Below are 22939 nucleotides of genomic sequence, written 5' to 3'. Positions count from 1 at the left end.
ACACACACACACACACACACACACACACACACACACAGAAACAAACTGTACAATTCCACTCACAGAGCAAAAGATAGGTTTCCATGTTAGGGGTTCCCTTTCTTTTAGTACTTCCACTCCTCTTCCTGGTATTAGGACCTTGAAAGCCTTAATCTGTCTGGGCTTCAGGTTCCTCAAAAACAAGAAGGAAATTAGATATCTCCGGTATGGAGCCAGGTTCTGCAAAAGCACAGGATGAATTGGGTAGGTTTAATGTTTGATTTGTAGTTTGCTCTAAAGAACTAGAGAATGTAAAAGTGATGGCGATTTAATGAAATACAAAGAAACATCTTCAGTTTTTAAAATTGTAGAAAAAAAATATATCATAAAATTCAAAATTTTAACAATTTGACATGGACAGTTCAGCAGCGGTAAGTTCATTTACAATGTTGGGCAACTATGACCACCATTTATCTCTACAATGTTTTCATTTTCCCAAACTGAAACTGCACGCTGATTGAATAATAAGTTCCCAGCCCCTGGCAACCACCATCCTCCTTTCTCTCACTCTAAATTGGCCTGCTCTCTACCTCCCTGAAGTGGGGTCATGCAGTACTTACTGCTTGTTATCTGTGGCCGAGTTCTCGTGCCCTAACGTCCTCAGAGTTTGTCCGTATTGTATGCAGCAGGTAGCAGCCCTCCCTCCCTCCTTCAGGCTGAATGCTATTACACTGTGTACACTGAAGTTTGTTTATTGTTATGGTTTAGATATAGACTATCCTCTGGGGAAGCTTCGAGTTTTCAAAGCAGAAAGTTCAAAGGTAAAAAGATTGAGTCATGAGAGCTCTAACTTTGTCTGTGAATTAATCTATTGATGGGATAATATATATATATTATATATGTATATATATGTGTATATATATATATGTGTATGTGTGTGTGTGTGTGTGTGTGTGTGTGTGTGTATGTGTGTGTGTATTTGAAACTAGAGAGTAAACCTAAAGGCTTTCTACCTCTGAGCTTTACCCCAGGCCCTATTTTATTTTTTTTAATTTTAAAACAGTGTCCACAAGCCGGGCGTGGTGGCGCACACTTGTAATCCCCACGCTTGGGAGGCTGAGACAGGAGGATCCCACAGGTTCGAAGCCAGCCTCAGCTACTTAGTGAGGCTCTCAGCAACTCAATGAGACCCTGTTTCCAAATAAAGTATAAAATAGATCTGGGAGTATAACCTGGAGGTAGAAAAGCCCCTGGGTTCTACCCCTAGTACCACCAAAAAAAAAAAAAAAAAAACCCAAAACCTCAACAGGGTCCACTAAGTTGCTGAGGCTGGCCACTGACCTGCAATCCTCCTATCTCAGCCTCTCATGTGCTAGGATTTCAGGTGAGTATCATCAGGTCCAGCCAATTGATTAATAAATTGAATGGACTTACTGGGTGGAAACTGCAGGCAGATGGGGCCTGATTGGAGGAGGTAGGTCTCTGGGGGTGTGGCCTGAGAGCTGAACCCATCCCTGGTCCTTTCTTCCTGCTCTCTGTGGTACCCATGATCTAGGCAGCTTTTTTCCTATCACTCCCTGCTGCCATGATGTTTCTGCCACGGGGATGGCCAACCATGGACTGAACCACCGAAACAGCACAAACAAACCTTTCTTCCTGTTAACTTGTTCTTATCTGGTATCTTGGGTCACAGCAATGAAAAGCTGGCTGACACATCCATTCATCTTCTGATAGACACTTAGGTTGTTTCCACCTGTTTGGATATTGTGAACAGTGTGGCTGTAACCATGGGTATACAGCGATCTCTGCGATCTCCCTTTCAATTATTTTAGGTGTATGTCTGAAATTGCTTGGTACGTAAAGTGGCATCTCACTGTGGTTTTGATCCACGTTTGCCTAAAGAACAGTGATCTTGCACATCTCATGTGCTTACTTTATCATTTGTATATCTTCTTTGGAGATAACGTTGATTCAAGTCCCTTGCCTATTTAAAAAAATGGGTTATTTTGATGTAGTTCTTTATATATTCTGGGTGTTAATCCTATACCAGATAAATGATTTGCAAATATTTCCTGCAAATCTGTGAGCTGCTTTTTCACACTTTTAATAGTTTCTTTTGCAACAAAAAGCTTTAATTTCTAATTTTTAAGTTTTTTCTTTTGTTGTTTCTGGAATCATAACCAAGAAATTATCTCCAAATACAATGTCATAAAAATTTCTCCTGTGATAAAGCAAACAAAAAACTTTTATATAAGTTACGTTAGCTGTGCTTTTTACAGTTCAAACATGCTTAGTCTGAACAACATAATTAAGCTTTAATTGTGTTTTTTGGTTTTGCCTTCTAAATGATAAAAAGTCACCATATCTTAGGGAATTAGGCAAAGTTTCAATTGTTCATTACAATGTCTTCAACGTTGTCAAACTGTTCAGAAGATTTAGAATAGTGTTTCAAACACTATTCTATACTCAATAAGGGCTTAGGTTTGCTTTGGCCTGTCCTTACACACAAAGCTTAACACAAGGGAAGTTTACTCAGCCATAAAAAGAACAAAATTGTGTTATTTGCAGGAAAATGGATAGACGTGGAGAACATGGTGCTAAGTAAGATCTTCCAGAAAATCAAGGGCCTCGTTTTCTCTCATAATGAAAGCTAGAGAATAAAAAGGAAAAAAATGAAATTCGTAAAAATTAGGAGAGAGGCCGGTAGAGGAATGGAAGGGGCTTGGGGAAGGGAAGAGGGGAGGGGAATGCATAAAAATTGCTCCGTCGAGAAAATTTTACAAGAACAAAAAAACACGTTGGTTTGGCTTTTGTCTTGGCTTGGCCCTTAATCAGTTCATTATCAGTCTGTGACAGTCACTTAGTTTCACATTTATAAAATGGGATATTGATACAGATATCTAAACTTTCATTAGCCCCAAAGGAATAGAGGGGGCACATTGGAAGCTGGATTTCTTCCCACTGGGAAGATAGGGATAGACATTTCTGTTTTCTTAAGGCAAAATGAAATCACATGAATAATGAATCCTCATCAAGTTCAGCGATTGATTTTCAGCACAGGTTAGGTAATTCCTTGAGGTTGGGAGAATTCCGGGGAAAGGCATTTTATACTTGTTTCTGAGAGATGGTGTCGAGTTTGGTAACTCTTACGTGGGGCTTGTTGAATTAGCCCAGCTTCAGTCCTTGCATAGGCGATTACTGTTACTTTAAGGCTCATTTCATGGGGGTCTTTGTGGCTTTTCAACTTCAAATTGTGATGGTTTTTTGGTGATAACTGTGCCTGCGGATTGTTTAGCATTTGCCAAGCGTTATGAGCTTTCTTCCCTGAAAGACGCACAATAAGAAAAGTTTTTCAAGTGTCTGTATAAACTTACGTGTATATGTTATATGCTCATGTTTATACATTTGGTGAAATGTATACAATGAATTCCAGGTGACTCTAAAGCAAATGATTAAAGTACATTTTGCTGTCTGGAAATTGTATTGGGCTTTATGAATTTTTGGAAGGGCTTTGGAAAATGTTTTCATTATGGTTTTTCTCTGAAGAAGAGTTTACTACAACAAAAAATGCATATATTCCATTAATCTCATTTATCAGCCTTTTTAGCCATAAATCAGATGTCTTTAAAAAAAATCTTCAAGTACAATGCTTTGATATGCTACTACTGCATGATAGTTGCTTTTTGGATGGTTTGTTTGTAATCACTAGGGCATTTAAATTATGTCTCCACCTGCTTGCTGTTTTTTCTCATGTTGATAAGTGGCATATGAAAATTTGAAAAAATAAAATGCAGAAATTTTTTCATCCTGTCAAAATGGCATGTGGTTTTGATCCTGAAAGTGGAGGGCTTCCATCAGACCGCTCTATCTGAAATCTCTGGTTCTATTTCCTTCTTTGCCTGGACTGCTGTTACTGGTAGTTGGTGTTATTCGATTATTTCTACATTTTAACTTTGGTGTGTAATGCTGCTCAGGTCAGTAAATGATTCATTGCATCTGGAACCAATAAACAAGGTTTGGCAGAAAAGGGACAATGTGTGGCAGATGCATTTGGACTCAAGGGAACAATGGATTTGAAGCTGAACTCTAAGAGCTTAGAAATATAATTATGCATATGTGGGTATAGAAGTAGGGCCCACAATGCCTGGTTCATTGTGAGTACCCAGGGAATATTCATAAAGGTCATGGTGATGATCTTAACCAACACAACCTGAATATATGAGAACGGCGTCTACCCTGCAACTTCCTTAAGTTCTAGGTTCCTGAGATTTCATACCATCTCTGAAACACAGTTTTCTGGCTTTTCTCTTTCTTCAAGTAGGATTAATATATTCTTTTATGCCATTAGTGTTGACAAAATAATCTTGTGGAATATTAAAAACCAGGCAATACATGCACGAATTCTTAATGAACATAGATCCTTCTTTCAGGAGATGTAAAAACTTAAGTTAATATATCATTTGCCCTCTCTGTAAAGTATATAACTTTATACTCCAAAGCTTAAAGGTAGGAAGAAGTGATACAGTCAGGATAGCAGGTGGTATCTCTGTTTTCCAAGCTTGATTTCTTCTTGAGATGAATTGCTCTTTCTCCCTCCCTCCCTCCCTCCCTCCCTCCTTCCTTTCTCTTCCCTCCCCTTCCCCCTCCCTCCCTCCCTCCCTCCCTCCTTCCTTTCCCTTCCCTCTCCCTCCCCCTCCCTCCCTCCCTCCTTCCTTTCCCTTCCCTTCCCCTCCCCCCTCCTTTCTCTTTCTTTCTTTCTTTCTTTCTTTCTTTCTTTCTTTCTTTCTTTCTTTCTTTCTCTTCTTTCTAGAAAAAAGTTAAATCCTCTTCTCTCCTCCGGAAGCAATGTTTTGGGAAGAGTAATACTATTGATACTAATTATATCTAAAATTTTTTCTCAGAATTAGAATATGGACTTCCAAAAGTTCTTGGTTTCTCCCAACGGACACATATTATATATTCTGTCCAGAATCAGGACAATTTTGCATTTTGAAAGCCTAGCTAGAGAGGTGTTCTGATGACATCAAGTTCTTGGGGCATTTGCTGTATGTCTTCGGTATACATAACTCTTTCCTGAGCAAATGAAAGGTCTATATCAGGTCTTAATTTATACTTCCTGGCATCTTAAATTAATTTTTTATGTTGCCTGTCCTGTGTGTGGGGAGCATTTATGGAGTGAGAGGACAGACTGGCCTTCTGCCTAGCATGGCTTCCCTGCGGGGTCATGCTGCTACCCACCCTTGGAGCAGTACCTTCAATGAGGAGGGAAGACAAAACACAAAATGAAACAAAAACCCTCAAACATGTTCTCTCTGAAAACTGCTCTCCATAAAATGGCCTTTATGATGGCATATTAGTTTCCTATTGCTGCTTAATAAATGACCACACTCCTGGCAACTTGAAATAATGCCTATTCGTTATGCCAGAGTTCCGCAGTCAGAAGTCTGGGCTTAAGAAGAGCTGATTTCTCTGCTTAGGTCTCACCAGGCTGACATCAGCCTATCTGCCTTCTCAGCTGGAGTGCAGGTCTCCATGCTCACTGGGGGTGTCTGCAGAAGTCAGTTCCCTGAGTCTGTAGGAGCCAGGTTGCCATTCTCTTGCTGGCTCTTGGCCAGGGAGCACTTTCAGCTCCTATGCTCCTCTTGGGTCCTAGCCAAATGACATTTGCCCTTTTCTATTCAGTGTGAGACCTCTTCTCTCCTCCTCGCCCTACTCGTCCTCCTCATCTTCCTTGACATTGTCCTCCTCATCCTCCTCATCCTCGTCCTTGTCCTCCTCCTTGTCTTCCTCGTCCTCGTCCTCCTCCTTCCTATTTATTATTATTTTTGCAGTACTGGGGATGGAATCCAGGAGCATTCTACCTCCAAGCTACACTCCCAGTCCTATTTTTTTATATTTTTTATTTTGAAACAGGATCTCATTGAGTTGCAAAGAGCCTCACTAAGTAGCTGAGGCTATAAAGAACCACGATCCACCAGTCTCAGTCTCCCAAATGCTGGGATTACAAGCATGCACCACCATGCTCGTTGGAAAACCTCTCTCTGAAGGATTCATCTGACTAGGTGGCATCCATATCCCTTTTGATTAATGCAAAGTCAACTGGGTTTTGAATTTAATTACCTTTGCAAAAATCTTTTGCTACTGTGCTATAACATTCTCATCACAGATATAATATATATCTTTGCATTCACACATTCTACTTCTACTTAAGGGGATAGAATTATGCAGTGTGTGTATGCTGGAGGGATGGAAATCCTGATGAGCATTCTTGATACAGAATAGCATGTTAATACAATTAACATCTAATTATGAGTATATCAACATATTTATTAACATATTAATATTGTCATTAATAAAGTTAGCATTATTTCGAGAAGATCACTAGAATCAGCCTTTGTGAAAGCTGGGTTTCCTCCTACTGGCATTGCAGGGATGGATCCATGTCTTTCTGGACTCCATTAATTTTACTAAGGCTCAAGCTGGGGGGCATGGTGGTACATGCTTATAATACCAGTACTTGGGAGGCTGAGACAGGAGGATCATGGTTCACAGACACCTTTAGCTACTTAGACCCTCTACAACTTAGTGAGACCCTATTTAAAAATAAAGAATAAAAAATTGAGCTGGGGGTGTAGCTTGGAGGTAGAATACCCTGGATTCCACCCCCAGTACTACAAAAAAAATTACTTAAGGTTCAAGGAATGGGCATGATTTGGATGAATTCTGTACTTGGAGATTTCACTGAGGTTAAGTTGACTCCAGCTGTCTCTGAGGACTCCAGATTTGAAGTGGCACATAAGGGGTTCATTCTATAAGGTGATCTGAACTCTTGGAAGGATCTCCAGCCCTATATTCAGTATTTTTCAAGGCTATGACCTGCCTGATGCCAACAAGAAGAGAAGACTTGGTCTTATTTGGGTTTGAACCAAATGTAAGGAATTGTTGCAAAATAACCTTAGACCCAGCAATGTGCCTAATCAGCTGTTTCCTCAGAGAGGTATGGACACAACTTCTCCCAAAGATGGGAAAAGAAGAAAGGGGGAGGGACCACCAAGGAGACCCAGTTTGTGTTAATCAGAGACCTACCCATTCTCTTAATTGATTGTTCACCACAAAGTAGCTTGACGCTTCTCTAGCCTGGGAGCTAAATGTAATCAACTTTTATTTGTTTCTGTGAAAAATTTTTTTCTTTTGCCCTTGAGAGATCATTATTTCTATTGTATGAAGATGGTAGCCCAAACATTAGCAGTAATTAGAGCAGATGGCAGTGAATACTTTTATGGTAAAATACACTGATGCTTATAAACTGGTTTCCATTCTCTGGGTTTTTTCCTTTTTTTCCCCCCCTGATATATTCATTTTTTTCCCTTCAGGTATAAAGGGGAAGGAAGAAGAAAAGAAGGAAAAAAAAAGTTTCCCCTGGTGTTTGAAACTGAGAGGCTGTCAAAGGTTCATAGCAGCGAAAGTGGGCTCCTATGTATTCAATCACTGAAATTAAGTGTTTTCGAAGGCAGTGCAGTCACGGGTCCATTGCATGGGGAAATAACACGCTGTAGTCTATCACTTAAAATGTTAACCTTGTCTCTTACTAGTGACTGGGAGCAGAAACACACGCGGCATGCTCACTGGTTAAATGGCATTGTGTCAGCTCTGGGAAACAGGCTAGCATGTATCTGTCAATCATCTGGTTTGACTCTGCCTGTGTGTGTGCGTGTGTGTATGCATGGGCACACTCGTGCGTGAGGGTGGCACATGTACACATACACACCCCATTTTACATTTACACCTGCCCTTTTGTGACCTGAGACCTGGCTTATTGCTTACTGGAAAATGAGAAGAATTGAACCAATCTCCAGCACTTCAGTGTACAACCTTTACTGCGATGTTTTTGCTTTCCAATCCTCAAACTCTTAGGTAGCTGTATTATAATTACTTATTTTTAGTTTCAGGAAGTTCCATTTGGGACACATTTCAATATTGTTGGAGAGATAGATTCTCCTGAGCATAGCATTGGTACTCTACTGATGGTTTGAATCAGAATCTACCAAGAGTCCCCCAACTTTTTCTGTAGAGAACCAGATCGTGTGCTAGGTTTTGCCAGCCTTGTCTCAGTCATGGAATGAAGGCAGAATAAACAACACACAAATGAATTGTTTGGGCCATGTGCCCACAGCAAAATACTGATTGGGCTAGATAAGAGCTGTAGTCTTTGGACTGTTCTGTACCACTTAATATTTTATCTAATTCTTTCTCTAGGTCATGTGAAGATACTAATATCCATCATATCGCCATATAGTTTTTCCCACAGCATCATCTGCAAGCCCACATAGGATTGGAGCATCCCTCTCTCCAGGACCTGCATCCTGTCTGTGCTTGGTGCACCTGCAGGACTCTAAGCCTGTCGCCTCAAGCTCACCCATAGCCTCTGGCTCCCTCTCTGCCTTTTCACTCCAATTTCTTATCAGAGATGCCACCCTGACTGCTCAGAATCATATAGTTCCTCCCACCCTGGCATTTCTGACACACTTCACCCTTTTCTTTCAGCGTATACTATTTGGTTTTCACATGTATCTGTTGACCTCTTAAAATATAAGCTTTATAAGGTCAGAGGTTTGTTTTGTTTTGTGTCTAGATCAGTGTGGGGAGTGTAGGTATGCTCAGTAAATAGTTGTTGAATGCAGGGATCCACCTACCCTGTAATCTCTGGAAGAGTATGATCAGTAAGTGATACAGTACCTGTTAGGCAAGCATGTTGAAGATCCCGTGATTTTTAAATAAAAGAATACCTCTTGGTGTGATTATTAAGTGAACAAATCTTAGCCATCATTATTTTTTTTTGTTTTGTTTAGTTTTGTTTTTGTGGTATTGGGGATGGAACTCAAGGGCATTCTACCTCCAAGCTATACCCCCAGCCCTATTTTTTTATTCTTTATTTTGAAGCAGGGTCTAACTGAGTTGCAAGGGGCCTCACTAAGTAGCTGAGGCTGTCCATGAAGAATCTGGATCCTCTTGTCTCAGCCTCCCAAATGTCGGGATTATAAGAGTGGGCCACAACACCCAGCTCATTATTCATTTATAACATTAACCTTTAAGTGTAGAATACCTACATTCTTCAGTTGGGAGGGCTAGTGCTCACATAAGTAAAATACAGAGCCCCATGTCTGGGACATAGATATCAAATCTAAAATTCAGAAGAGAAAAACATTAGAGGACACTCAAAGATTCAAATGGAAAAGCTAAGGAAAAAATTATTTCCAAACTGTGGATTGTCTTCCAAAGTTCTAAAGAGTGCTAATGACTTACATATAAGAAATATGGATCCAGTATCAGTAATCCTTGAGAAATCACAAAGGATAGAAAATGTGTAGAATCAAGCAAAAGATAAGCCAATGAATTGCCTGGTTCTCTAAGGGAGACAAAGGGTGAGTTGGAACTGAGCTCATTTTGTCTCTGGCAAAAGGTATCATTGCCATTTTATTTTATTTTATTTTTGGTGGTACTGGGGTTCCTGGAAGCCCTTTTACCTCCAGGCTACACTCCCAGACCTATTTTTTTTTATTTGGAAACAGGGTCTCTTAAGCCGGCACGGCTGGCTTTGAACCTGCGCCATCCTCCTGTTTCTGCCTCCCAAGCGCGGGGATTACAAGCGTGTGCCACCACGCCCGGCTATCATTGCCATTTTAAGTGGTCATGTGTGGGGCACATTTGGAGAAACTTTCTTACATCATTTTCTCATTCTCATCATGAAGGCTTACTATGCACCAAGAAAATCCATTACTTAGAACCAGTGTGAACTTAGGAAAAATAAGCTATGCCAGTCTAACGAAATTTTCTTTTTGTTCCTTAAAGAGTTATTAAATTAATAGGTCAGCGACTCAGTAATACTGGGCTTGCAGATGGTTGACTTTACTGCAGTGGGTATCTTTTGTTTCATAATCAGCAGAAATAATCTCAGCATGTGTTAAAGTTTCTGTAGTGTTGATAGTAAAAGAAGAAAAGTAATTCATGTATTTCACTTGGAAGACAGTTGGAAGGGCACATCAATTTCACCTGGAAGGCAGTCTCTCTGGGGTCAGCCACTAAACTAAGCTTCCAAAGATTATTGATTATGGTTTCAATTCTTGAATCTATCACATTTTAACTAGCCAATTGTTTGTCTTTTCCTAAGTGATAAGAGAAGTATCTTAATGACGTGAAGGGGTAGTCATGTTTCTCTGGGATAAATGCTAAAACCTTTGTGTTAGCGCATATACAGTATGTTTGGATAATTGGCCAACAGGTTTAATATCACTCAGCAGTAATATCAAACTTTTTAAATAGCCAAGACGATTAGTGTGGAGGACAAATGTTATTTAAATGGTTTAAACTGGGTGTGGTAGCACATGTCGGTTTCAGCAACTTAGCAATACACTGTTTCAAAAAAAATTTTTTTTTGGTGGTACTGGGGGTGGAACCCAGAGGCTTTCTACCTCTGGGCTATACTCCCAGACCTTTTTAAAAATATTTTATTTGTAAACAGGGTCTCGCTAAGTTGCTGAAAGCCTCACTAAGTAGCTGAGGCTGGCTTTGAACTCGTGCGATCCTCCTGTCTCAGCCTCCCAAGCGCAGGGATTACAAGTGTGCGCCACCACGCCCGGCTGACCCTGTTTCAAAATTAAAAAAAAAAAAAAAAAAAAAAAAACAACTAAAGGGGATGGGAGTGAAACTTGGAGGTAGAAACTTCTGGATTCAACACTAAATATCAAAATAAATGGATGAATGAATAAATAATGAAATAAATAGTATGAAAACAATTATTTAGCTATTTTTAGGGGGAGCAAGAAAAAAAATTCTTCCCACTAATATAAATTCTAAGGTCGTTGATAAGTAATGTGCAAATATAAAACCCTAACAAATCAAGAGAACCTATGTGATGATATTTATGTCAGGGTGAAAGAGGATTGTCCTTTGTACAAAAAAGCAAACGATGTTATGAAATAAAAGGTAAATAAATTTAGTTTCATAAATTTAAAGACATTTTACCAGCCACTCGGTGCATACCCATAATTTCAGCTTCTTGGGAGGCTGAGACAGGAGAATCACAAGTTTGAGACCAACCCAAGCAATATAATAAAACCCTGTCACAAAAAAAGGGGGAAGGTTGGACTGTAGCTTCCTGGGTTTAATCCCCAATATTAAAATTTCTTTTCTATGTAGAGGAACACTAGATAAAGGTAAAAGTAATTTCAGCATCACATAAAGTTGTAGCTGTCAAATACTTTAAATTACACAGCGATTATAAACCCAAGCAAGAGTTAAACATTTTCCCCAGACGTAATTTTTGCACGCCCCTTTTATGGTAGTGGGGGGCTTTATTGTAGGTACTGGGATTAAAGCAGAAATCCAAGATGCCCCTTGTGCAGCTTCCTCAGGGGTTGACTGACTATAAACAAACATACAGCATAGGAGATAAGTACTTTTGGAGAAGAGGAGGGAGGGAAGAAGATAGAGAAAATGTTGGTCCCAGTGAGTTGTCTTTTCCTCTTTATGAGGCTCGCAAGCTGAGCTAGGGGGCCTTCTGGTGAGGTGTGAGAACTGTTTCACCTCTGACTTTGTCAGCTAGGAAGCTCTGCATCCGGAGTGCTTCCTAGAACCCACCTCCTCGCCATCACAGATCAGCGCAGACGCTCACAGATGGGTCTTTGCTTTCGCCTGATGTTCCAACTTGCTGATCTATGACTTCTTTCAAGAGAACTCCGGTGATGCTGCAAGTACATTTGAGGTGACATGTAAGACCTGCAGACGCTGCACATTTCCTCAAGTTCAGAGAAGTGCTGACATCCCTGAAGAAGAAAACAAATTGCATAAGCTTCCTAGCCGAGGCAGGAAAGTTTTTGCTTTCTTTCTATTTCTTTTTTCCTTTATTTGGAGCTGAAGGTTTTGAGGTAAAGATTAGGGCATGCCCTGGACGGTTCTGTCTCTCTTTTCACACCTGCTCCCTGTGCGTGTAAGGAAGCTATTTATCTGCAGAATAGAAATGACCACTTTATCATCTCAAGGAAGAAAACTGAAGCCGGAGGCTGAACACCTTGGACACTCTTGGGAGAAAGAGATTATATTATGTGGAAATGAAACCTACATTGACCTATGAGCTAGGATTGGGGTGCAGAGCATTGCCTTGACCAAAGACATCATGTTGGTATCAACAGATATGGCTTCAAATTTATTGACAAGGTCACTTTTTATCAGTGCAGTCAGCATTTTGTTTTGTTTCATTTCTACATCTTAAGATGTCTTTATTGTGCTAAGAAGAAATTTGGGGACAAAGAAGCTTAGGTCTCTTGAAGCAGATCATTTCACATTTGTTTGAAATCTGCCACTTTGAATAGAGACCCTGAAGCGGAAAGAATAAATTGGTGAAAGATTGCATAGGGTGACTGGGTTTTAGTCTCGGGTTCTAATTTAGAAACTCTCTCCATTGTTGGGTTTAGTTTTAAATAGAGAGCTTGAGATGGGCATGGAGGTGCAGGCCTGTAAATCCCAGTATCTGGGAGGCTGGATCAGGAGGATCACAGGTTTTAGGCCAGTCTCAGCAATTTAATGAAACCATGTTTCAAAATAAAAAATATAAAAAGGGCTAGGTGTGTAGCTTAGAGGTAGGATGCCTGGAGGTTCAATCCCCAGTATCTAAAATAAAATAAACTAGCTTGAAAATAACAAAAGAAATGTGAAAGTGTACAGACAGGCCAAGCAAGTGCATCAGGAGAGCTGGAAACAGTGCCTTTTAATTACTTTAGGTTTTAGTACCTATTTGTCCATTGCAACAGGAAGGTGTGTGTGTGTGTGTGTGTGTGTGTGTGTGTGTGTGTGTGTGTGTTCATGAACCTGCATGTGTTATATAACTTTTAAGCCTGCATTGGACTAGCAGAGACAATATTGATTTAAAAATCATTTCAACAATTTAGACTGAAACCAATTTTAAGGGAATGGGGGCTTAGTATGTTTTAGTCATAGTAATGACTAAAACAGAGTCCCTGCTTTATCTGAGTTAGTTTCATAAATGATGAATATATCTGCAAGGAATTATCTAAAATTATATAACAGTCGGGCGTGGTGACGCATGCCTGTAATCCCTGCACTTGGGAGGCGGAGACAGGAGAATCACGCAGATTTGAAGCCAGCCGCACTGGCTTAAGAGACCCTGTTTGTTTCCAAATAAAATATAAAATAGGTCTGGGAGTGTAGCCCGGAGGAAGAAGGGTTCCATCCCCAGTACCACCAAAATATATATATATATATATAACAAAGTAACATGAGAACAGATGGAATAATTGGATGTGCTTGTAAATATAAGGATACAGGGAAGGAGGTGATTCTTGAGTGGAGACCTGGATGAAGCCATGCAGATATTTTGGGACGAGCGTGCCACGAGAGGCGTGTGTACTTTGCATGACTCCAGTCTGTCTCTATCACTAGGGCTTTTGATGCATCATTTAAACATTTTGAACCTTTTCTTTCAACTTTAACATGTAGATAACACTACTTGAATCTCCCACCCGCTAGTGCGGGGTTGAGTATAGCAATTTTTGAAGGCTGGCAGACCTGGCCGGCATGTTATAATGCATGAGGGGAACTAATGTCCTTTTCATGTGCTTCAGAGCAAGAGAAAAAGTCTTTCAAACTCACTTGGAGCCAGATAACAGCTATGGGTATTAATTAGAACAACTTAAAAAATGTTCAAATTAAGCTGGGTGTGGTGGCGCCTACCTGTTATCCCAGTATTTGGGGGGCTGAGATAGGAGGATGGCAGGTTTGAGGTCAGCCTCAGCAAGTGGTGAGACTCTTCTCAACCTAGTGAGACCTTGTTGCCAAATAAAATTAAAATAGAGCTGGGGGTGTAGCTCGGATGTAGAATGCCCCTGGGTTCAATCCCCAGTACCACCAAAAAAAAAAAAAAAGTTTAAATTAATGGAAGACAACATATAATAGTTCTCCATTGACGCCCTTAAGCTTTTAATTAATTAATGCCCAGTTGTTCTGGATCTTTTCACTGTGTCATGAGCCCCGATTTTTGTAGTTCTGTGGCTGGGCTGTGGATCTAATCACCAGGTTTATAGCTCAGAAAGGCTTATGCTGATGAATTCTTGATACTTCTGCTAGTTCCTCACACACCGGGCTGCCCGGCTTGTTGTGGTTATGTGACCTGGACCAGAGACCCAAGATTGGGTGCTGGTTTGGAGGAAGTTTCTTGGGGTTTTTTGAGAAGAGAAATCTGGGTCTTGTCTTGACTTGATCCTCCAGCTTCGAAGTGAGGTTGCCGTCAGAGGAGAGAACCCAAATTGCAGATCCTAGGTTCTTCCTCCCGAGCTCTTGATTCCAAAGCTTTATTTTGAGGAGACCTGTATTTTATTTAGCTCTGACCTAAAAAGCAATGTCGGAAACTTCATCTTTATATGAGGGAAGAGGATTATGCCCTGTTCTTTGGTTTCTGACCTGGAAATACAAGTTTTCTCAAATGTTGTTTTATTGGGGACGCCGATCCGGCAATACAGATGACTTTACTGTCTCAATCTTCTTATCACTTTATTCCACCCCAGTTTTCTCCTATTCGTTTCTCTTTCCTCTTTTTATATTCAGAGGAATGAATTAAAGAATTATAAAAAACATACAGTACCTGGGTGTAGTGGCACGCACCTGAATCTCAGTCCTCCGGGGACTGAAACAGGAGATTCATAGGTTGGAGGCAATATAGAAGACCCTGTTTCGAAATTAGAACAAATTAAAAGAGGGCTGGGGTGTAGTTCAGAGGTAGAATGCCACTGAGTTCACTCTCCAGTATCTTCTCACCAAAAATATATAATGTATAGCCTTATAAGTTATTATTATTATTAATTATTAATAATTATTATTATTTACCTCTTTTAACTAGCTCTAGAGTAATCAGTTAAAAAGTTAAAATTCTCTCCTACCTTTCTGGCCTATGGACATTACCCCGGGGAGGCTATTTAGAAAGCTCTCAGTGATGCTCTTGTACAATCCATTCTCTTTTCTGTGGTCCTGGGACTTGTTATCACTAGAGAGAAAGGTTTTAAGCCTTTCTAGCTCATAAATTGGACCAAGCCATGGATTTGTATTTCTCCTTTGTATATGTAAAAAATAGAACAGACTGTCATGTTTTCTCCTAACGCACCATCTTTTCAGTGACTGGGATGAGTTGGCAGCGCCAAACTATTAGCCGTAGGGTCAGTGCCCCTAGGTGCTTCTGGAAGAAGTGTTGGCTTTTTATTTTTATTTTTATTTTATTTATTTATTTTTTTTTGTGGTACTGGGAATGGAACCCAGGGGCCTTCTACCTCCAGGCTATACTCCCAGACCTATTTTATATTTTATTTGGAAACAGGGTCTCTTAAACCAGCTGAGGCTGGCTTGGAACCTGCGCGATCCTCCTGTCTCAGCCTCCCAGGCGCGGGGATTACAAGTGTGCACCACCACGCCCGGCTGTGTTGGCTTTTTAGGAAGCATCGTTTTTTTATTTTCTCTCCCAGAAATACTCCAGGGTCCAGTTCTCTACGGAAGTGTGGTTGTCAGCCTTGCAGATAGGTCTTTTCTTCTTACTGATCTCTTCCCACCTGCCTGGGACATTCACAGAGAACCTTCTAGGCACTGGACCGTGCAGGAACTCAGGCTTCACGTGTGGTTGAAGTCTGGACTGGACTGGAAGAAGACCGTGTGGGGCTAGGCAGGCACGTGCTGTGTATATGACCTGCAAGGAGTCACCTTCTCTGTTCCGATTTTATTAATTTATCATCATAATAGCTTGATCATTTCACAAGACAGGTAGACATGTTTTCCGCCTCTTGCATGAGTTTAATACTGCTTTCTGTGCTTTCGATGTCCTTGTTTGGAAAAACATAGACGTTAGGATGATCATAAGTCATCAGGAAAGTCAAAAGTTCTGTTGGGAGAAAGGAAGGCTGGGAAAGGAAGGGGCTGCTTCCTCCTCTGACTCCTCAGTCCTGCCCCTGGCGCTCACTCAACACCTGCGGGTGATTCCCTTGCTGTCTGAAGGCAGTCTGCATTTTACCTGTGCATGAGTTTTGTTCAGCGCTAATGCACCAAGCACAGAAGACAACAACAATAACATCTCTATAAAAGAAGGGTGGAGTGGAGGATTGATCTGAGCACTTGGAAAGAGGAATGTTCCTATAAAACAGGGACACTCGGCAGTAGAGCCTGTGAAAAATGATACCAATTACATAAAGCAAAATGCCACCCATCAAGCAGAACATTTTAATTCTCCCTATTCCAGGCTATTTATGACTTTTTGTCCAAGACTCAATACATGTCTGTAAAAATAAAAAATGGAATCAACTCCATCTGTTAGGTTGACGAGAGAAAAAGAGTAAATTCCAGGGGCTGAGTGTGAGGCATATCAAATAGAACTTTGCCTCTTCCATGTTTTTCTCCTCTGTGGGTTAGTTATCCGAGCCAGCCAGTTAAAACATTCAAGTTAATCTCACTGTCTTTTGAGAAGTGTGTATTTTGATTGATCACCTGTACTGTTCTGCTGCGAAGCAAACCCCAACCCCCTTTGTTTTCCAGGGCAACTTTCCCTTTGGGTTCTGCCGGAGATGGTCCAGGGCTCACAGCTGGCTTCTTGAAAGAGTGCCACAAGATGGCGACAGCGTCACAGTGGAGAAGGGCCAAGTGCTCCTGTTGGACACCAGCACCAGCATCCTCAACGTGCTGCACATCAAAGGTCTGTGGATTTGGGGGTTCTAATTCTGTCTCTCGTAGGAGCAGAAGAGAGGGGCAGGTTTTGGATAAGTTCCAGCATTCAGTTGATTCTTTTGCCTTGAACCGGATTGAGATTTTTCTAGGAAAAGGAAGAAGTGGTGAGAGGGTTCAAAGTCCAAGACCATTCTTTTTTGGCTCTTAGGAGCACAGAGCACAGAGCTTGATTATTTTAATTTTTCAACGACAAGAAAGTTAGGAGTGTTCTCAAAGCAAACGTGGCCTTACTCGAGCTCTTTGTGGTCATGCTTATCCAGGGCCGCCCCTGCCGTACAGCCCAGCGCCTGCTGCTGCCTTTGAAACACCCTGCCAAGAGAGCAGAGCCTTCCTGCTTGTACCCTGTTGTGGTTTTGACTTCTTGGTCCTATGGAAAGTCACATAAATAGGCTTCCTTATTGCAGAATCAGCCACATAGCTCCAGGGTCTAGGAAGTTGGAGGAGAAGAGAATTCAGATTTCAACTCTTTCTCCACGTAGTCAAACGGTGAAGTCTGTTATTTCACCTTGTGTGTGTGTGTGTGTGTGTGTGTGTGTGTGTGTGTGTGTGTGTGTTTCCCCCCCTAGTCTGTTAAATGAGAATAAAAATCATTACCTACTTGAGGGACTGATAATAAGGAATGGTCATCAAAGTTCATTGGCAAATAAAAATTTCTTAGGAGATATGATTAGTGATTAGTAAGGGATGACTATAAAATTCTACCCTAAAATACTATTACTGTAAGTACAACTAACACTTACACAAACATTTGTTCTTGTTAAGGCAAGAACATGTCCACAAATAAAATATTCTGAAAGGGACAAAGTAATATAATTTTGATACAGACTGTCTCTTAGAGACCAAATCAAATTTTTTTGATTAGGTATTTTGTCATCCTGTATTTGTGAAGCTGTATTTTTTTTTAATCTTCTCTAGTAGCAAAAATAATTTTCAGCCAAATACCTTAATTAGTGTCCTGTAGGGGAAAAATGATCTGACAGCTTGGGCTCTTGCCGTGTGTGTGTGTGTGTGTGTGTGTGTGTGTGTGTGTGTGTGTGTGTGCCCACATATGAATGTGTTCAACTTATGGTTATGGGAGGGGTTGATCTATTGACAGCCATCAACCACCTAAGGACTAGGTATGACAAAAGAAAATTACAGGCTTAAAGCCTTATCTCAGAAGGCTCCAGAAAATGTCCTCTTGTCAAGGTTTTAAGCAGAGCTTCCCCACAGGACTCAAATTCTGCCAGAGGGTGTGATGTCATTCAGGTGCTCACGGGTCTTGACCTCATATTGCTATGATCATTTGGGAGATATTTCCCAGCTCCAAGTCTAGGACGACTAAGTCTCTGAATGTACTGTTACTACCAGGTAAATGTTCAGTCAAGAATGGTGATAGCACAAGGTACAAACGATGAAGAAGCAGCAGTGAGATGGAATGGTAGGGGCAGTGGGGATGTGGAATATATACTTATGGCTTCTCGCCCTTACAGATTTCAAAATCTGCCCAATCCAAACACTTTGCCCTCAATATTGTTTTTCCTTAGCATTCCTGGTTCAGACAATATTTTACTCTTTATTATTTATTTAGAATAAGCAATTTATATTTGGAAGGGCAAACCCTTATGCTGTGGAAAGGGCGAGTCCGTTGCCTGTGGGATCCCGTCTTCTTCTGGGGAGGAGGATGGTAGGAAGGAATGTAAAGATAAGTCGTGGGCACCTCTATAGCTTCTATACAAATAGCATCCAGGAGTCGTTGGCAGGGAGCATGGTTACCTAAAGAGATACTTCGACTTTTATCATGGACACATGGGCTTAGTTTCCAGAAATAAACAGGGTTAGCTCCTAGAAATAACAGTAACAGGGAAAGGACAACAGGTCATTTTTGTTCAACAGGTAATTTGTGAATGCTTATTAAGTGGCTACAAACTCGATGTGCGGTAGAAGAAAAATGAGTAATAATGTCAGTAATATGTAATGTTGCTAAAAATAACTGAGGAGTTAATATAAAGGACCCACAATTTTAGCTCTAATATTGGTAACATCACTGGGCATGGTGGTGCATGCCTGGAATCTTAGTACTTCAGAGACTGAGAAAAGAGGATTGCAGGTTCAAGGCCAGCCTTGGGAACTTAGGCCTTCAGCAATTTAGTGAGATCCTGTTTCAAAATTAAAAAAAAAACAAAAACAAACAAACAGGGATGAGGGCTATATCTCGGAGGTAGAATGCTCCTGGGCCCAATGCCCAGTCCACCAAAATAAGTGAAATCGGTGATACAGACAGTGGTGCACAATATAAACTGGAACAATCAGTTGTCACCCTGAGTAACAGGATTTGGCTCAAGGAGAAGATAAATAACGTATGTGTCATTTGTGTCTGAGACACTTTTTTTTTTGGTAGCACTGAGGATGGACCAGGGGCATTTTACCTCTGAGTTATACCCCAGATCTATTTTTTTGAAACAGAGTCTCACTAAGTTGAGGAAGGCCTAAGTAGCTGAGGCTGGTCGAGAACCATGATCTCCTGTTTCAGCCTCCTAAATGCTGGGATTACAAGTGTGCGCCACCATGCCTGGCAAGCCAGAGGCAATCTGTAATATTCCAGGTCCAAAATGACGGAGTTAAGGCTAGATAGATACTAATTAAGTGCTGATACATGGACTCACTCTGAGCATCTGGCCAACAAGATTTGCTGAGGGACTGGTCACAGGATGGAGAAAAAGAAGTCTAGGATGTCCAAATGTCTTTGGCCTGAACCACTGGGAAGATACAGTCTCAATAAGTGAGATGGAGAAATTCCTCACACCTTGATTTTATGTGTATATTAATATCTCTATGATAAAAACATGTCTCAAAAGCCGGTGGTGGTGGCACACACCTATAATCCCAGTACTTGGGAGGTTGAGTCAGGAGGATCATAGTTTGAGGACAGCTTCAGCTACTTAGTGAGGCCCTTTGCAACTCAGTGAGACCCTGTTTCAAAATAAAAAATAAAAATACAGCTGGGGGTGTAGCTCCGAAATAGAATGCCCCTGGGTTCCATCCTCAGAAACACACACACACACACACACACACACACACACACACACACACACCAAAAAAAAAAATCAAATAGTTTCTGGATTAACTTTAGTCTTTCTTGTCCTTTGTCTTCCTTATTGTCAAAACTCAGTTTCACTTGTATCCAGCTAAAATACTATATTTTCTGGACCCCTTTGTCATGAGATATAATCTTGTGTCTAAGGGCTGGACAAAGAGATGTAAGAGGAATGTTGTGCGAGATATTTAGGAAGTTTCCTTAAGTGGAGCCAACCCCCCAATACATGAAGGTGTATTTGTCCTTCCTCCTTCCTCTTACCTCCTTCCTCTTATGTCGGGGTGACAGCTACATTTTCAGCCAACATTTTAGGTCAGGAGGTTATTTGTTAAGGTTGGAAACGAAGAATATTTGAAACTCAGGACTCTGATGATTTTGGAATTGATATACTAACATTGAATTTTCCACCTCTGAAATTGCTTTTCCTGATAGAAAAACAAGTCTTCATATGTTTAAATCATTGTTATTTGGCATTTATGCTATATGCTAAAGAAAATCCCAATACTTCATAGTCTGTGTTTCTTAAAAGTATATAAGGTCCTGTTACTTATCTCTTTAAAACCCTCTAAATAGTTTCTCTCTCTCTCTCTCTTTTTTTCTTTTGTGGTACTGGGGATGGAACCCAGAGGCATTCTGCCTCTGAGCCACACCCCAAGCCTTATTTTTTATTTTGAAACAGGGTCTCACTGAGTTGCAAAGGGCCTCACTAAGTAGTAGCTGAGGTTGTCCATGAACTGTGATCCTCCTGTCTCAGCCTCCCAAATACAGGATTACAAGCGTGTGCCACCATGCCTGGCTTTGGTTTCTCATTTTTACCAGAAATAAAATCCAAACTTCTTACTCTTATTTAGCTTCTGATTCCTTTTCTGAGCAGCTCTTCTATGATTACACCTGACTAAGAACGTTTGTCTAAAATGTCCTCTGCCTTGCAATATTTGTCCTTCAGATTCACGTGGCTGGCTCGCTTAGTTTATTTACTTACTGAGAAACTTTCAGCTTACACAGGAGGGCTTGCTGGCACCCTTTCCCCTTTATTTCTTGTCCTTTTGTTTTACTTTTTCCCATGGTCCTAATTACTATATGACATGTCATAAATTTACCTGCTTGTTTAAAGTCTGTCTCTTATCTGCTTTTTCTCCTCAAAAAAGCAAAGGATGTCACCAATTTATTTACTATTATTTTTCCTCAGGGGCTAGAATAATGCCTGACATGAGGAGGGCTCAAAAATTATGTGTTGCCGGGCATGGTGGCACACGCTTGTAATCCCCGCATTTGGGAGGCAGAGACAGGAGGATCGCGCAGGTTCGAAGCCAGCTGCGCTGGCGTAAGAGACCTTGTTTCCAAATAAAAATATAAAATAGGTCTGGGAGTATAGCCCAGAGGTAGAAGGGTTCCATCCCCAGTACCACCAATAAATAAATAAATAAATAAATAAATAATAAAAAATTATATGCTGATTGTTGAATGAATGAACAAATAACTGGCAGAGAGTTCAGGTACTGAATGAAACTGAGTATGCATATTGTAACATCTTTGCTCTTTTAAGTATTATTTTTCTAACTAACTTACTTTTACAGTCCTTAGTTTTTCTCAGGATACACATGCATGTTGCATATATGCATATACACACTACCTACACATATTCATATATACATAAACACACCTATAAATGTACACATACGAGATATACAAGCACACACACCTATGTATATATGCATATAATCATGAGTTTCTAGGAACATGAAATCCACTTGTAAGTCATTTTTCTGATTCTAAAAGGCATATGAGGGATGTCTTTACTGGTAAAGAACCCCAACTCTCAAATGTGTGGTTGATATAGTATAAGCTTTCACACTCTAGAACCCTTTATGGTCTAGAACACATGTAAAAGAAGTTGGACTGTAATAGAATTCTGAGTCTAAATCACCATCATCATCAATAGCAGTTCACTCTCAGAGTATCTGTTATTCCCTGTCTTTTTCATATCCATTCATGATATCAGAAAAATAGCTGAGTGAAACTTTCTTTATTTTTGTGATTCCAACTGCAGGCTGCGAGAGAGCACAAGGAATTTCAAATCCCAACGTAATTTATTTAAAACACGTTAACCAACAAAATACAAAGTATTATGGCGAATTTTCTTTCTCGGCCATTTCTATAATATTACAAAGACTATATCCTATACGAAGTATATACACTTTGAAAAAAATTAAGCCGGGCGTGGTGGCGCACGCTTGTGATCCCAGCATTCAGGAGGCTGAGACCAGAGGATCACGGTTCACGGACAGCCTCAGCTACTTAGTGAGGCCCTTTGCAACTCAGTGAGACCTGTTTCAAAATAAAGAATGAAAAATAGGGCAGGGAGTGTAGCTCGGAGGTACAGTGCCCCTGGGTTCCAACCTCAGACCTGCAGAAAAAGAATAATAACAATAATGCTAAAGTAAACTAGATCACCTAAGAGACACATTGGGGATGACTTCTGTAGGAGAGGTATCCTCTATGAATTTCTGCATCCATGAGAATTGGCACCATAACATACAGAGACCTAGACTCTTACATCAAGAAAACCAAGACCTCTCTCTACATTTGAGCCCTCAAGAGCCTTAAACTCTCGGTACCTTACTCATATTTTTTATTTGAAGATAGAGTTGACATTTTCCTCGTGCTCTTGACTTTATATAGCAGAAAAGAGGCTTATAAATTTTTTGTGGTGGTTGAGAAATGGCCCCAGAGACAACGTTTGGTGTCATTATTTGTGATATTCTCTGCACTGATTCTTGAACTTTATTTTTAAAAGTTCTAGAAAATTTGTGACCATGAAAAAGAGATTTATTTACATTTATTATTATTTTACTTTCATCTGCTTACCATCTCTGCTTCTTCTCTCCTGCTTTTGCTTCCTCTTTTTTTTTTTTTTTCACAGTACTGGGGATGGAACCCAGGGGCATCCTACCTCTGAGCTACAGCCGCCCGAGCCCATTCTTTATTTTGAAACAGGGTCTCACTGAGTTGCAAAGGGCCTCACTAAGTAGTAGCTGAGGCTGGCCGTGAACCACGATCCTCCTGTCTCAGCCTCCCAAGTGATGGAATTAAAAACATGCACTATCTTCCTCC

The 22939-nt window shown here is 40.6% G+C and overlaps 1 protein-coding gene across 1 annotated transcript in view; it reads left to right on the top strand.

Annotated features, from left to right (window-relative positions):
• Positions 1-22939, top strand: part of PKHD1 (PKHD1 ciliary IPT domain containing fibrocystin/polyductin) — a gene marked incomplete at both ends in the record, with an annotated part of 452539 nt that overhangs the window by 140139 nt on the left and 289461 nt on the right. Inside the window, one exon of the mRNA XM_080700604.1 lies at positions 16561-16717. Within this exon, the coding sequence (XP_080556730.1) occupies positions 16561-16717 (157 nt within the window). The remainder of the gene's footprint in view (positions 1-16560; positions 16718-22939) is intronic.

The sequence above is a fragment of the Muscardinus avellanarius genome (genome assembly GCF_963383645.1).
Source record: "Muscardinus avellanarius genome assembly, chromosome: 8".
In the NCBI taxonomy this organism is placed as follows: domain Eukaryota; kingdom Metazoa; phylum Chordata; class Mammalia; order Rodentia; family Gliridae; genus Muscardinus; species Muscardinus avellanarius.
The sequence above is the reverse complement of the archived record's forward strand: the minus strand, read 5'-3'. Positions and strand labels throughout refer to the sequence as shown.